Source organism: Stegodyphus dumicola, chromosome 3, assembly GCF_044657685.1.
Source record: "Stegodyphus dumicola isolate Sdum_Otavi_A_Nest chromosome 3, ASM4465768v1".
Lineage (NCBI taxonomy): Eukaryota > Metazoa > Arthropoda > Arachnida > Araneae > Eresidae > Stegodyphus > Stegodyphus dumicola.
Genome location: NC_140770.1, coordinates 117,825,981 through 117,843,629, shown reverse-complemented (window position 1 = coordinate 117,843,629; position 17,649 = coordinate 117,825,981). Strand labels below are relative to the sequence as shown.

Genomic DNA, 17,649 nt, shown 5'->3' with positions numbered 1-17,649 from the left:
ATCAGATTATTAAACTAAAAGACAGTGGTTTGATGTGCAGTGAAATTATGTGTTTAGTGAAACTTCAAGTAGTCTAATACTCAAGGATACAGTGGAAAAAAGTTCAAAGCATTCATAAGAGAGATCTGAAGTACTTACATCTACAACAGAACAGTAAGGCAAATATTTGTTATGCATGGCAATGATGAAGCATGCCATAAATCCACAATCTTATTACAGTTATGGAGGACAAATATCACATCCCTTGATGCCGACCAGTACGAATACTACTGGATGTCTCACAAGAATGTTGATTTTGCTTTCAGAATATGTAGCAAAAGTACAGAACCCATTTTTGAGGATTATTCAAATTATGGATTATTTGATAAAATGAATGCTTCTTGTGATATTATTGTGACAAATGTTACCACATGTATACTACTACATACATACATTGCTACATATGATGAATTAATTCTCTATGTGATGAAAAAGTAAGTATCACAGTGATTTACTAAATGTTTTTGTTCAGAAATACATAGTTTTTTAAAATTAAAATGTATGTGAAATACAATGAGTGCTATGATTCATAAATTACAACAAACTGAATTGAAAATAAAATTTACAACAAGAATAAAAATAGAAGAAAAAATTGTAAAAATGTGGGAGAGTTTAGCAAACTTTGCCACGTAGTTGTTGTTCATTCAACATTAAGAGATTTTAGTATTATTATTTAAACAAAAGAGGTGGAATAGAACAAAAAATTTCCCTTTATCCCATTAATTTTATTTTTATTTTATTTTGATAAAAAAATTGAGTCTAATATTTATTTTTAGTTTGAAATTCATTCAGGTTACTTTCTATTTTTCAGTATTATTAAACCAAATAATTGTTAATTTAAGATTTATAAAAATGCTTTTATTCTTATGGATATAACGCCTGTCATTATTCAGATGAAAGGCTGAGAATATCATATACATAAAATTCAGAGTGTGAAGTTATTATTATTATTTTTAAATAGCAATATAATTAGAAAGTTTTTGGTAGCATGCTTTTCAATGAATAATATTAATGCAAAGCATTTTCCATGAAAAGCAAGACAGAAAATATGAATAATTCTAACATACCCATTGACTTTGGAACAATTACTGCTAAAACATAAAATTATTTAAATTATTAATTGAAATGTTATTTTATATATTATTGTTCACAATTGCTGCAGCAGTTTATAACTTTGTAAATCTTCACATAAGTACGTATTAAAATTTAATTTTCTTTACCAATTCAAGGTCTCGTTCTTCTGGCTCAAATCCAGAAAATAATCCAACATCTACTATACTCATTTCTGCAGTTTTGTCACCCAAGTACCTAATAAAATAAAAGTTTGCACAAAGGCATTCATATGTTTTAATTAAAATATTTCAAATGATAAACCTATCTATAAAAAGATAATCAGCTACAAATAAACTGTTTAAAATAAATTATTTGAAAATTATTAATAAATAATACCATACAAGCTCTGAAGCATATTCTATTATTAACTAAAAGTAACCATGGTTATATCAATACAAATATAATACAGTCAAAAGTCGTTAATTCGGAAACCCATAATCCGGAATGATCTATAATCCGGACCTCAAAGCTAAAAACTTTCTGTGCATGCGGCGCGTTGACACATGCGCATAGGCATTTACGCATGTGCGTAAGACCTTTACGACTGCGCATATTCGTGTGCGCAAGTGCAGAATACGTTTTCGCGTGCGCGTTTAATGTATAACGGACGGTATGAGCTAAAATTATCTAATTATCTATTTCAGTTAATGTTGATGATTGCGTTGTTCCTTAATCTTAGAACTGGATCCGGCTTATTACTTTTTTCAGACTGTAAAAGCAATTTTATAAAAGTAAACTTGAACTTTCGATTATGTGAAATAAAATTTCCGATGCTGGAGCTCCCAAAGGATCTATAAAACAAAAGTACGTTTCGATGTCCATCAGACAAAAAGTGGAATTGCTGCAAAAAATGGATAAAGACATGAAGAAGGTGACAGAGAGGTTAGTGAAAACGAAAACATTTCGATTGACAAGTTAGTCGGTATTCTCGGCACAGCAATTACGGGACTTGAACAGTGGAACAAGAAATTATGTCTGCTTATAGAATTAAAGAGAAAGTATTATCACATAAAACGAAGCAACTTAAACAACTTACATTGAAAGAAATGTTTAATAAAGTAAACAAATAAATATTAAGCTTCTTTTTTTTTTTTTTTTTTTTTTTTTTGTAAATTTTGATACCCTTTAGATCATAATTGTTCTTTATTTCATAAATTACGGTTTCATATTTTTAATTTTAGAATTTCTGCATGCCATCTTACGAGATTTAAACTGATGATCTATAATCCGGAAAAATCGATAATCCGGAATCGCCAAAGTCCCGACGAGTCCGGATTAACGACTTTTGACTGTAAATGGAAAAATGGATATAAAATCCTTTAAAAATTAATGTAGACTTGCAGATGGAGAATAAGTTTCAAAAAATATATCTAGATTATAAAAGATTTTTTTATAGTTTCCTTTGCCTATAAGTAAAAATTAAAATCATGCAAAATGGCACCAATAAATAAAATGGGTAACTGCATAAGGTTTTCTTCAGCATTGCTACATATATGTGTGTGTATGTATGTGCACAAAGAGAGAGAGAGTGATAATGATTCTAAAATATTAAAATAACTGGCAAACTGTTAGGTACTAAAATAAGCAGATTTTGCAACAAAATGTATTACAAAATATATTTATTTTAGTCCTCTCTACCTCCATTTTTACCAGATATTTTAGACATCTTGTAGGTATATACATACAGTCAAACCTCATTACAACAAATAAACTTTTTGATCCAGCAAATTTCCTATATACTTAATATTATTTTATATTGTCATGAAGGTTGCTATTTATATTTCTGGCCTTGGTGACAATAAGTGTTGCTAGGTGACTGCAGATGATGCCAATCGAAAGTTTGATATTTTTTAACCATAACTTCTTCAGAACGTTTTGTGATTTTAGCGTGATTTGTATTATTTACAGTAAATTGAAAAATTCATCTCAGGCAAAAAATGGCACTCACTTGTAAACATTTTTCATAACTTTCAAAGTGGATTATTAAGACGATGATTAACTGCTTCAATACAATTAATTCTTTATACAGTGATAAGCACCATCCTACTGCTCTGTAAAAAACTGGTATAAAAATTCATCAACATACACATACATACACTCCAAGACATACACTCCAAGACGAATTCTGTGAAGGTTGTGCAAAATCGGTTGTTGTGTAAGAAAATATTGATGCTGTGCGTGAAATGATAATGCAAGATCATCATGTTACATACTGTGAGAATGAGGCATCTTCGGGCATTAGTATGACAAGCATCAATAAGATATTACATGAAACTTTTAACCTTAAAAAAGATTTGTTCGCCCTGAATACCGCATAATCTGACAAATGCTTGTGTCGATTGGTGCAAGGAAATGTTAGAAAAATGCATTCAAGATGCATCAAAAACGGTGTATAACATCTACACATGTGATGAATCATGGATCTATGCATATGAGCCTGAAACAAAACAACAGTCGACTGTATGGATTTTCCAAGACGAGCCAAATCCAACAAAAGTTGTTCACAGAAGAAGCACATCGAAGTGGTGTCCGCCGAAAACATCGCGGCAAAAACATTGCGGAGAAAACAACGCAAGGCGAAAATGTTGTGGTACAAAACATCATGAGAGAAAATAAAGCAAAGAGAAAACTTCACAATTCCTAAAACATCGTGGCACAAAACAACGTCGTCGAAAATAAAGCGGTTAAAAAACTTCGCAGTTTAAAAACATCGTTGACGAAAATGTCATGGTAAAAAATAAAGTACCTACAAATCATCGTATGACAAAAACATTGCAGACATACATTTTTCAGGCTTTAATAACTGTAAAATTTAATAATTGTAAAAACTCGCATAATGGTTTGTGAGCGCAAGATGTAAAGAAAGATAACTTTTACTTTCATAATTTTTATTAAATAATACATATTTGCTGAAAATGTAAAATGGGAACTTAAGTATAGAAAATTAACGCAATTTAATTTAATTTGTAACTGACATAGTTAACTAACAAAGGTTATTAATAAAATATTTTTTATAAATTTTATTGGCAATTTTTCATGAAACGTATTATCTAAAAAAGAATAGAAAAATAAAGATAAGTAAAAAATTGCTAATTATGAGATAATTTTCTTCACTTTTATTAATCTGACACTCTTATAATGAAAATGACTTCTTGCTTTATTTCAATTTCTTGTTTTGCTTTTTTAAAAATGTATTATTTAATAAAATTATGAATGTGAAAATTAACCTTCTTTCCATCTTGCGCACACAAATCATTATGCGGGTATCCATTTGCAATAATTAAAGCCTTAAAAATCATGTCTGCAATGTTATCGTCACGCGATAATTTGTAGGTACTTGATTTTTTACCACGATATTTTCGACGATGATGTTTTTAAACTGTGAAGTTTTTTAAACTGCTTTATTTTCGACGATGATTTTTTAAACTGTGAAGTTTTTAAACTGCTTTATTTTCGACGACGATATTTTGTACCACGATGTTTTCTCTTTGCTTTATTTTCTTCCACGAAGTTTTATATCACGACATTTTCGCCTTGCGTTGTTTTCTCCGCGATATTTTCAGCCGTAACCCATCGATGCAAATAGTTGCCTGTTTCTTCGGCATAATTGGCCACATGGCAACAGTGGCATTACAGCAATGCAAGACAATCACTTCCAAATGGTACACGACCATGTGCTTGTCAGAAGTCACTGGAGAAATTTGAAAAAATCAAAAGAAGAGGCATATCATTTTTCATGACAATGCGAGCTCTCACACATCAGCCCAAACAAAGGAATTTTTGGCAGGCCAAAACATCGAATTGATGTATCACCAGCTGTACAGCCCTCATTTGGCATCCAATGACATTTTTTTTTTATTCTTGCACATCAAAAATAAATTATGTGGTCAGCGATTTGAGACACCCAAAGAAGCAGCTGATGCATTAAAAATACATATTTTGGAATTACCTCAATCAGAGTAGAAAAAGTGCTTCGAAAATTGGTTCCATTGCATGCAAAAGTATATTTATCTTCACGGAGAATATTTTGAAAAACAATAAAAGCAATTTCGATAATAAAGTTTTGTTTTTCATTATTAGGCCAGAAATATAAATAGAAATCCTTGTATAGCAAAACTTCAAGAGTATGAGAATAGACATAATAAACTGTATGCGGATCTGGATTGAAACTTTTTTGTATTTTTCATATTTCTTCCAGAATTTCTGCAAGTTTTGATGAAAAAAAATTACTAATCTAAATAATTTACATTCAGGATATTCGGATCCCCATTCCACATTTTCCCTTTTTTTTTTCAGTAATCTGAATGAAGGCTATGTGCGGCAGGTATTATACCCAACTCTAGGCGAACAAGGATATAAAAAGCATATTGGGACATCATATGGTGTAAATGGCCATGGAAGCAAGGAATATGAAGGGTTCTCTGATTCCAATCAAATTCTTTGACTGAACTGCTCAACAGAACTCTATTTGAGGCTGATACTATGATAAAAGTTTTAAAATTTTCATGAATCAGGAAAGAGGAAGTAGAGAATCTTATGAGCATGTGGTTTTACAGCTGATTAGTCATTTAGGAAAAGGAAAACTTTGATCTTAATCAATTTGTTTTACTTGAGCATAAATGCTCTCCATGTTCTGTCTTCCAAATAGGAATTTTGTGTTCTTTAAGTCTTTTGCAAGGCTTAAGATAGACATTCTTTATAAAAGTTATTGAATCTTTATTGGAACATTACATATCTTGCGCAAAATTACTGTGTTTTCATGGAACATTGAATAAAAAACATACAGTGGATGGACAAAAATATGGAAACACCTTGTGAAATGCATGTTTGAAAAGAAAGATTGATTTTAATGAAACATGTAGGTGGCGCTGGCATTTTTTACTACTGACGCCATCTATACAACTTCGTAAATGGGCTAACAGTTCAGTTGTTGTCGGAGTACTGTTATGTGAGGTTGTCATTGCATTATGTCAGAGTTAACAGACTTCGAACATGGGCAAATTGTTGGAGCACGTATGGTAGGTGCTTCCGTACGCAAGGTAGCCGAGGTGTTTAGTGTTTCAAGAGGTACTGTATCGAAGATTTATTCCGCATATTTAAAAAGCGGAAAAACATCATCTGCTAAATCACAGCGCGGACGATAGTGTGTCCTGAGTGATCGTGACAGACGATCATTAAGGGCAATTGTGACGAAAAATAAGAAGACCACAGCTGCAAAAGTTACTGCTGAAATGAATGTTGTGTTACCGAACCCTGTGAGTACCAAAACAATTAGAAGGGAGCTTCATAAACAGGGAATTGCTGGCCGTGCTGCAATTGAGAAGCCACTCATCAGTGATGCTAATGCCCGTAACAGGAAAAGGTGGTGTTTAAGTCATAAAGCCTGGACTATAGAGCAGTGGAAGCGAGTAATATGGTCTGACAAGTGTTCTTTCACATTGCTTCCCACTTCTGGCCGAGTTTACGTCTGGAGAATGCCATCTCAAGCCTATAAAACAGACTGCTTGTTGCCAAGAGTGAAACATGGCGGGGGTTCTGTTATGGTTTGGGCAGCCATATCGTGGTTCTCTGCTAGCCCCATGATAAGTGTGTCAGGGCACATGACTGCCAAGACTTATGTGAACATTTTGGCCGATCAAGTTCATCCCATGGTACAAACTTTGTTCCCCGATGGTGATGGTGTCTTCCAAGACGACAAAGCCCCTGTTCACACAGCTCACATTGTCCAGGACTGGTTTTCTGAGCACGAATATGAGTTGTCCCATCTTCCCTGGCCACCACAGTCACCAGACCTGAATATTATCGAACCTTTGTGGTCTACATTGCAACGGAAAGTGTGTTCTCGTTATCCACCGCCAACATCGTTATCTGAACTTGCCACCGTTTTGCAGGAAGAATGGTATAATATTCCCTTTGCAAACATACAGGAACTGTATTTATTCATTCCGAGAAGACTGCAAGCTGTTTTGGATGCCAACGGGTTTCCTACACCATATTAAGCAAAGAAACATGTTTTTTTAAAGGTGTTTCCATATTTTTGTCCAACCCCTGTAGGTTATGAAATTATCTTTATTTTCCATATTTTCCAGGAGAGCAAAACTTCTACAAAGTCTTTAATAAAACTCTCTGCACTCTTTTTATGTCAAAAAATTCCGTTGTATGGTAAGCGATAAATGTAAAGCTTCTGTAATGATGAATATTATTTTAAAAAGTACAAAATGGATGCAGCCAAATTAACAGTTGCAAGAAATACAGTTTATCCAAATCTGCAGACGGTACCATAAAAAAGAAAGCTGAACTTCTATACTCCACATGGATGTGGAAAACATTTGGATATGAGAAAAAAAGCTGAGAAAGTTGGAGCATAAGGATACTGAAGAAGCACTGCTGAAATGATTTACCAATCAGCCAATAACTGGACAATTGTTCAGACAAAAGCCAATAAATTTGCTAGACAGTTTGGACAGACCCGTGACAACATTAATCAGTATATTTTTCGTTATTAATTTTTCAATTTTAACTGGTTTTCGTATGATAAAACAATTTTCTTATCGGATCAAATATAGCAAACCAAACTTCTGGTCTCTTGAAGTTCATTATAGCAAGTTTCAATTATATATACAGAGAGAGAGATTTTAGTAAAAAAGTAATAAAAACAAAATAGAAAATCCATCTAGTAATATAATAGATACTTACTCTTAGTTTAAGCAAGAAAATTTTAATTATCATAAAAAAAGAATTTTCATTAATTAGGAGAAAAACAATATCCAGAATACCATTAACAAATGTGCCTTAATACTGAGTTTTAAAACATTCTGGATGATTGAATTTATCAGGTCTCAAGACTTATGAGCCATTACAAAGCATGGAAGAAATAAATAGAAATGAGGGGGCGTTTTAGCCAAATTTCATTGATAAGGTGATATTCTATAGGCACAAGAAGAAGTTTCTTACAAAAGCTTCACTATAAAATTGAGTAAAAGTTATTTGAACTGCTCTGTAAAACCACTTTAAAAAAATTACTCAGCTTGCATAAGTAATTTCTCTTGCAGTCAGTATTAATTATCCTAATTAGATTACAATTAGCAGAAGAATGATGCAGTTTTCATCTTGAATACTGTATTCTTCACAGTTTTCTGATACTGATTTGATTAAGAGTAGGTAATGCTTTGATTGCCTAACTGTATGCAAGTCAGCGAGTGGAAAGTGGATTTTTCATTACTTTGCATTAGTTTTTTTTTTTTTTTTTTTTTTTTTTTTTTTTTTTTTTTGACAAAGAAAATTGGTTATTCTCACTATGCACAGAAAAAGCCATGAAAATCCCATGCAGCCAGACCTATAGCTGATATTTGGATTTAAGATGAACTGCTACTGTTCAATGATCTTTATCCACAAGCCTACCATTCAGCTGACGGCAAATAATGAAATAGACTTTTTTTTAAAAATTAAAAGCCAAAAAAAAAAAAATAAATAAATAAATAAATAAATAAATTAAAACAATTGATTTTTATTTTTCATGATGTAATTTTAGAACACATAATTCAGTTTGAAAACATGTCAAACATGATAGACCAGTTAAAAAATAAAAGCCCATTTTCAATTTATTATAATTTTAATTCAACACATAATTAAATTAAAAATTATATAAATTATCAGAAAAAATCAACACAACTGAGTTTAAAGAAAAATTCCTCTAATAATAGGAAAGACAAATAAATTTAAAGGCAAATTATATTTTAAAATTAAACCAAATTGAATTACCTAGCACATATTGAAATCTTATATATCAGTTTACTGTTTGCAGCAGCATTTTCTCTTTTGACTCGAATTTCTTTTTCTGAAATGAATATGAGATGTTATTAGTGTCAATGATATTCATGCCATAAAAGGGAAAAAAATGTTATTGTAGTAAATCAAATAAATATAGTATGAAACAAATTACTAGGTTCAAGAAAACAAGGTTAGATTTAAAAATATACAAAAAGCTATATAATTTTTATTTATAAACATCAAATTTCCATCCTCACTAAAAGTATTAGTAGCCAATCAAAGATATTAAAAAGTAATGCTAAAAATGCAAGGAAATTTTTTTACTTATCATTATTAAGCATCATTTAAAATGACAAGTGTTTTCATTCTAGTAAAATGTCCTTATCTTGTAAAGTCTTGATTTATATGCTGTCCTTTTTCCGAAATACCTTTATTTATTTTCATTTTCTTCGCAGAACTTTTGTAGTATGAAATTAAATATTTATGAAGCTTTTTCTCTAATTTTGCCCTTTTTCCAGTGGAAGAGGCATGTGTATTTAGAAAAAAATGTCTTTATTTGTTTGGCTAAATTTATTTCTTTTGTGTTTTTTTAGGGCAATGACTACTTAATAAATTACAAGTGGAAACATTTTATTTTAATATCAATATATATATATGTATACATATATACATACATACATCATGTCCACAAAAATCTGTTGGAAACAGTAATAGTATTTCTTCTTCAAATTGTCGAGACTACCTTCATGGCAACTACTTTGATAAAAGAAAAAGAAAAAATGAGAAGAAAACAGTAATTGATTCGAGAGTTTTGGCAACAAAGAGAAACCAGACAATTTGAATTTTTCCCAGCAGATAATTTGAATGTAATCCAGCATCAAGAGAATCATCAAAGGGGGAAGTCTTGAAATTTTTTGAGCCCTTATATTAATAGATTTAACTTAAATTGGAGTATATACTGGTTTTACTTAAAAGGCATGCAATAAATCCTTACACAGCCTTTATTTTTACAACAGTTGGTGGTGGTCCTTATACTTATATTCAGGAACATTTTGTACACATCTTAAAACTAAATCACATATGATAAAAATTGACTGAGATATTATAGAATTCATGTTTTAGAGAGACGAGTTTTAATGAATTTTTTTTACAATGACTAAATTATGATTCTAAAATAATAAAACTTCATGAGATTAATAGAACTTCTACAAATACTCCTTCAGCATACCAAATGTAACACAATTATAACTAAAAACATTAGTAAATCTTAAAAGAATATCATTGAATAGTATTTAAGGGGAAAATAAACTTCACATTATCCAAATTTATTTATTAATTAATCCCTAAATGCAAATTCAAAGTTACATCACATATTATAAATTTTGAAATTAAATATCTCGGTCAAATTTGGTCACATGAGAGACATTTTTTTTTTTTTTTTTTTTTTGTTTTATTCTTTAGTACTAGGTACAAAATTTTAGCACCTAGCACTAAAAAATAGTAAAAAATGTTCCTATAGTATAAAGACTGAAGGAACATGTAACAGATTTCATATTTTATGACAAATTATTTTCTTTTAAATTTAATAATACAAAAAATGAATCTTTGCATCATTTAAAACATTTTCTAACTGGAAATGTATGTCTAACCCAATAGCTGCAAAAATAAAAGCCAGGTAAGAACTTTTGCAGACATGGCGTATAAAGAAACCAGATGGTAATCAGAATTTAAAACATATATACATAATATATAACTGATTTAAAATACATATAAAGTTTCTGAAGTTTTAAATAGTTACTTAATTTCTGTTGTATCATGCATTTCATTTTTTTATTAACATGTTTACATATTTTTACTGTTTTTAAGTTTACACATATCTATAATTGTCAAACTAACTCTGAACAAAGTATGATGTCTTTCATATGAGGATTTCATTACTTCAAGGTCAAACAATGTTAAGAGCTCTGTTTTGACGTGCTTATCTCAATATTCATACAAAGTTTGTCAAAGGAAAGTGCTGTATGCTAATATTAAGTAATAATTAGATTAACACTAATGGAACCTAACAGAGGAATTAACACTACTGGAATTTATACAATGAGAATATTAAAGTAAAATGACCATTCTCTGTCAATGCCATAAAAAAATTATCTGTAGATAATCATGACAGAAATCTATAAAATTAAGGTAAATTTTGCTTTATTCACAGTTGTCAGCTTTCCTGCTTTTTCATCACATCTTTGAGTTTACCAGTAGATCAGTGAATCACCCAGCTTTTAATTTTCAGCCTTTACCAAACCAAGAAAAAATGTTTCCCAACAGTAAATGATAATTTTTGAATTAATGTAACATAAATTGGGCAAATTACATTCATCAACTCGTGGAGATTTTTGGCATAATTTCTCTTACTAAATTTTATTTGATATGAATTATTTTAATCTGTTGTTGACTTTGTATTTTATGAAGATTCAACCAATGTTTAATCGGTTATAATTTCAATTTTATTTTACATTATTGCATGACACATTACTAAGTTTAGCCACATACTAGTATGTATATTAATTATTAATTCTATTTTGGATATATGTAGTTTGATAAATAAAAGCTTTCCTCCTCTGTTTAAGTTTTTTACGCTTTTCAATATAAAAGTGAAAAAAAAAATAGAGAATGAACTTAGCCAAAGAACCTAAAATTTAGAATATTTAATTAAATATCAACATATTTTACATCAGAATACATGAACAGTTCAATAACCTGAATCATCAAACTAAATTTAAATCAGTTTGGAGCTCATTTGGCACAATGCTCCCTGTGGCATGAAAACTCCCAGAACTCTCTCCAGTTTTCAAAGAAATCCTGTTTTTCATATTTTAAGGTTGGCAGCTGTGTTTATTGATATTGATGAATAATATCAAATACTGCTCTCTTACAGTCATATAAACAGAATCATGCATTTTGATTGCAATCATTCATTTTTATATAAAAAATAAAATCTTTTGTGATAAAAAAAAAACAAATACAGAAACAGAAATTAATTAAAAACAATTCAGGAATGATTTGCTGAGCAGTAAAATCGCTGAACACTGGTAGTTGTTCAGTCCGAGGTTTGAATCCCGTGAACGGGCTGGCTGCATGGGTGTTTTTGTGGTTTTCCCCATGTGTAACATGTATACGAGACAGTTTCCCTTAGAAAGTCCTCCACGAAGGCATCCATTCCCTTAGGCCTAGTGTGCTTTGTAATAAGTAAATAAACCAAACCAAAAAATCACAGAAGGTTTTTTAAGAGATTTAGAAAATTTTCTCAGTGACTAAAATAATTTTTAAACAATAAAATAACATGGAGAAAAAAGTGGGTTTTTTTTTTTATTTTTTTTAAATTTTGAATTAATTCTAAATAACATTTTGTTAAACGCAGTCATTAATTTTTAAGTGTAAATGGTACAAAAATGATTATATGAAAAAGAAATTATTTGTAGATTTTGACAGAAATATATTTGAATCAGTTTTCGTACAACTGCTAACGAAAAAGAATAGATTTTGCTTCCTTCAAAGAAGAAATATCATAATTTTGTTTTCAGTAATTACTATATAGGCATATTTTTGCTAATAAAAGTTTTCCCATTGTGTCATCATTAATTGGATCTAATCCCTAAAAATACAGTTAAATCCAATTAAATACAGATTTATTTGTATCTAGATTTAGTCCTTGTTTTATTAATAACACTGAAAATTCTTTTGCATTATTTTAGGCTGCTTAAAAATTCCATCAGCATATTTCATTTTCTAATTAAACTTCATTAAGTGCTATTCGATACATGTTTTATAATTTTATTCTAACTTTCTAAATATAAATTGCAAAACAGGGAGTAAAACTGATCAGCTGTAACAGCAATTTATTTGTTACAGTAGAAACATCTGCGATTTCAATAAATAAAATCATTTCCTTGTTGAGAGGATTAGAATGGATTTTTCGGATTATGGGTATCTTCCTAAGAGCAAAGATTGCTACATGCAGAATTTTTTAATGGAAACTAGGTTGTTTCTATGCTGTACTATAGGAAAAAACATTAATATCTCTTATACAGCCAACCCATTCCTTAGGATTTAATTCAGACTTAACTACCAGTGTTCAGTGGTCTTATCACTCAGCTGTTGGTGGCAACTACTATTGATTTGAAATTTATGTAGTATGAAATATATTCAAAATATATTCAGAAGTAGCTTCTAACATGAAATACAACTTCCCCAATCAACTAGAAATTCCAGTATTCATGTTTTTGGGTGCAAATAACCAAATATTAAGCCAGGATACACAAAAGTCATGAGAAATTTTAAGAATAAGAGAAAATCAGAAGAAATATGTGAGATAAGCAAAACTGCTTGAAGGCATTTTCTTTTTTAAAGTACCTGGAACTGCTGCAACAAGAGAAGCAGGTTGCCTATTTCGTGGGTCTCCTACAAAGACTGGCTCAGCATCTTCATCTTTATCTATAATAATCACAAGAATATAATTAAAAAATATATGAACAAACTTAATGCTAATATAATGTTATAGAATAATCATGTGCATTTTTATTGCTCACTATAGAATAAAATGCCATATAAATGAGTAATTCATATGATAAAAATTGCACAATGTTACATAATGAGAAATAAACATCCTCTCCAAAGAAAACATATTTCTCGTATTTAGCTTTGCTTATTTTTAACACTATTTGATAAAAACTATTTCTTTAATTTTACTGGCTCTTTAAAAACAAAGAATGCCACCATCAGAGATATCTTAGAACTAAAAAAGATTTTTAATAAGTTATTTCAATAATTTATAATCTGTTGTAAATATTTTGTTCTTTGTGAAAATTGAATATCCACAAAACAATTTAAATGCATATAATGTATTAGTATATTTTACTCATTACAGTATTAAAATAACCTAATTTTTTTTTAAACAAGAAGGAAAAACGTTTAGGAAGATCAGTTGCGTTTAGTTTTGGAAAATTATACCAAATTTTTAAGTACCTCAAATTAAAAGCAGTACTTATAGTAGAAGTAGTAGTAGTAGTAGAAGGAAATACAGAACAGGACAGCACAATTAAATTAAGACATTATAAACATATTAAAGTACTAAACAATATGTAAATAAAGCATAAAATAAAAATGATGAAAATATTTTTCTCTGAAGTATGCATTTATTCTTTTTATTCTTATTATCGCAAACACTTCTCTTTCAAAATTTAAATATTTAGTTCAGTTTTTAGGGTAGGAAATGTTCAGGAATGTTAGTTCTAATCCGAATCTAAAAATGTTAAATATATCAGAATAATCCCTGAAGCTGTTAATTTAAAGCATTTGTCCTTTTTAATTCAATGAAATTTTACTCAAAGCATCATAGAATGCAAAATTAAAGAGAGCATGGGAGCTTATCAAAACTTGTACATGTTATAGGACAACAAAGTTTTCCCCGAAAAAATTTAAAAAATAAAAGAATACATGTTAGTAAATTTACAGCCAAGCTTTATGAATTATATGATATACATGAACAGAATCTAAAGACAGAAAAATAACTAAATCAGCTTAATATAATGGGCTGAGCAAAAAGTAAAAAAAAAATCCTATACTTCTGAAGATAGTAGAAAATGACAGCAGCCCTCCTCACTTATGTAATATGCGGTATACTTAAATGCATCTATGTAAGTACAGTCAAAAGTCGTTAATTCGGACACCCATAATTCGGAATGATCTATAATCCGGACCTCAAAGCTAAAAACTTTCTGCGCATGCGCCGCGTTGACACATGCGCATAGGCGTTTACGCGTGCGCGTAAGACCTCTTACGACTGCGCATTTGGGTGTGCGCAAGCGCAGAATACGTTTTCGCGTGCGCGTTTTATGTATAAGGGACGGTGTAAGCTAAAATTATCTAATTATCTATTTCAGTTAATGTTGATGATTGCGTTGTTCCTTAATTTTTGAATTGGATCTGGCTTATTATTTTTTGCAGACTGTAAGAGCAATACTATAAAAGTAAACTTGAACTTTCGATTATGTCAAATAGAATTTTTGATTCTGGAGCTCCCAAAGGATCGTACAAAACGAAAGTTTGTTTCGATGTCCATCAAACAAAAAGTGTAATTGCTGCAAAAAATGGATAAAGACATGAAGAATGTGACAGAGAGGTTAGTGAAAACGAAAAAATTTTGATTGACAAGTTAGTCGGTATTCTCGGCACAGCAATTAATGGGACTTGAACAGCGGAACAGTAAGTGAACAAAAAATTATGTCTGTTTATAGAATTAAAGAGAAAGTATTATCACATAAAACGAAGCAACTTAAACAACTTACATTGAAAGAAATGTTTAATAAAGTAAACAAATAAATATTAAGCTTTTTTTGTAAATTTTGATACTCTTTAAATCATAATTGTTCTTTATTTCATAAATTACGGTTTCATATTTTTAATTTTAGAATTTCTGCATGCCATCTTACGCGATTTAAACTGATGATCTATAATCCGGAAAAATCGATAATCCGGAATCGCCGAAGTCCCGACGAGTCCGGATTAACGACTTTTGATTGTATACAAAAGCAGTAATATTCAGAATGAAACCTATAAATTAGCAATCAGGACTCCATAAATATTTCCTCCTTTTCCCGACTCGTACTTCTTGCATTCAAAAAATATTTGCACAGTTAGTTTAGTCACTTGTTCATTATAGTCAGTGTTCATTGTTTATGCATCCTTAAAATAGATTCAAAATGCAGAACCAAATGCCTTGCTAATAAATCTAAAAAACAAACATCTGTGATTATTTCAGAAAAAACTGAAAATAATATTTATGTATGAAAACAGGGAAATTACATCAACAGCACAGGACCTAAACTCATGGGTGAGGCAACAACTGCAGGTACAGACATGGTAATTTAATTTTTCAAAGTAAATTTCTCAAGCATCTGCCAGAAATAAGAAGCGGAATATTTGCTTATGCAAATATTTAATGTTGATGAACAAGTTCTGATTTAGAAGAGGATGCCAATACAGATATTTATCACAAAAGAAGACAAATTTATACCTGAATCCAAGATCATAAAAAATCAGATCACTGTCAAAATGAACTGCAATGCTTCAAGAACTTTAACCATTTAGTCAGACAACACTATTTCTCTTTACAACCATCCAGCTCTAAAGGCCAACGTTTAGCTGACAGAAAACACTTTTTAATTATAAGAGACATTTCAATTTGTGTATACAGTCAAAAGTCGTTAATTCGGACACCCATAATCCGGAATGATCTATAATCCGGACCTCAAAACTACAAACTTTCTGCGCATGCGCGTAAGACCTTTACGGCTGCGAATTAGCGTGTGCGCGTGCGCAAAATACGTTTACGAATGCGCGTTTAATGTATAACGGACGGTATAAGCTAAGCTAAAATTATCTAATTATCATCTATTTCAGTTAATGTTGCAGATTGCGTTGTTCCTTAATCTTCGAATTGGATCCGGCTTATTATTTTTTGCAGACTGTTAGAGCAATTTTATAAAAGTAAGCTTGAACTTTCGATTATGTCAAATAGAATTTCCGATTTATATTTGCTAATATGTAACGGATCTACAAAGCGAAAGAATGTTTCGGAGTCCATTAAACAAAAAGTGGAATTGCTGCAAAAAATGAATAAAGGCATATCCTTTGTTTATCTAAAGTTTAACGTTTATTTATCTATACTTTAACGTTTGTTTATCTAAACTTTGTTTATCTTTAACGCCCCCGCGCGGGCGCGCAATGAATTGGAAGTTGATCTGTCAGCACTATCCTTATCTTCAGGGCAGATGTTATTTTATTTGGCTTATAATTGCTTACTAAATGTAGTATTTCATTTCGATGTACTCAGTCTTTGATATGATTTAAATCAAATGCCTCGTCATTATAATTCTCTTCCGATAGGGAAGAAAGTGACAGAGGTTATTGAAAACGAAAATATTTCGATTGACAAATTAGTCGGTATTCTCGACACAGCAATTATATGACTTGAACAGCGGAACTTTGTAACTGAACAAGAAATTATGTCTGTTTATAGAATTAAAGAGAATGTATTATCACATAAAAAACGAAGCAACTTAAACAACTTACATTGAAAGAAATGTTTAATAAAGTAAACAAATAGATATTAAGCTTTTTTTTTTTCTTTTTTTTCTTTTTTTTTTTTTTTTTGTAAATTTTCATACACTTTAGATCATAATTGTTTTTTATTTCGTAAATTACGGCTTCATATTTTTAATTTTATAATTTCTGCATGCCATTTTACCAGATTTAAACTGATGGTCTATAATCCGAAAAAATCGATAATCCGGAATCGCCGAAGTCCCGAACAGTCCGGATTAACGACTTTTGACTGTATATTTTTTCACATTTTGTAGTTTACAGTTGAGTAAATAGTGCTGCATGGTGTTTCATTTATAAAACAATATGAACACTGTGATGGGGGGAAAGAGAGAGATAGGAGAGGGACAGTTCTATATCTCCCGTTCTACTGAACCGATTGACAAAATTCAAATTTCTTTTTTCATGTCTCGAAAGTGCTACTTAGGATATATATTAGATTTATATATAGCATTGTTCTAACATAGGTATTTTGATACAAAATCAGACTTTTTCTAAAATAACAAACCAATTTTTTTCCATATTTCAATTTTACAACTCGTATTATACCTAGATATTTAATTTTATAAA

The 17,649-nt window shown here is 30.4% G+C and overlaps 1 protein-coding gene across 1 annotated transcript in view; it reads right to left on the bottom strand.

The window, feature by feature from the left end:
- Positions 1–17,649, bottom strand: part of LOC118194875 (A.superbus venom factor 1-like) — a 325,092-nt gene that overhangs the window by 43,728 nt on the left and 263,715 nt on the right. The window contains exons 32-34 of the mRNA XM_085813226.1: positions 13,330–13,410; positions 8,914–8,989; positions 1,260–1,347 (exon numbers count right to left, since the gene is read on the bottom strand). Coding sequence (XP_085669352.1) covers positions 1,260–1,347; positions 8,914–8,989; positions 13,330–13,410 — 245 coding nt within the window. The remainder of the gene's footprint in view (positions 1–1,259; positions 1,348–8,913; positions 8,990–13,329; positions 13,411–17,649) is intronic.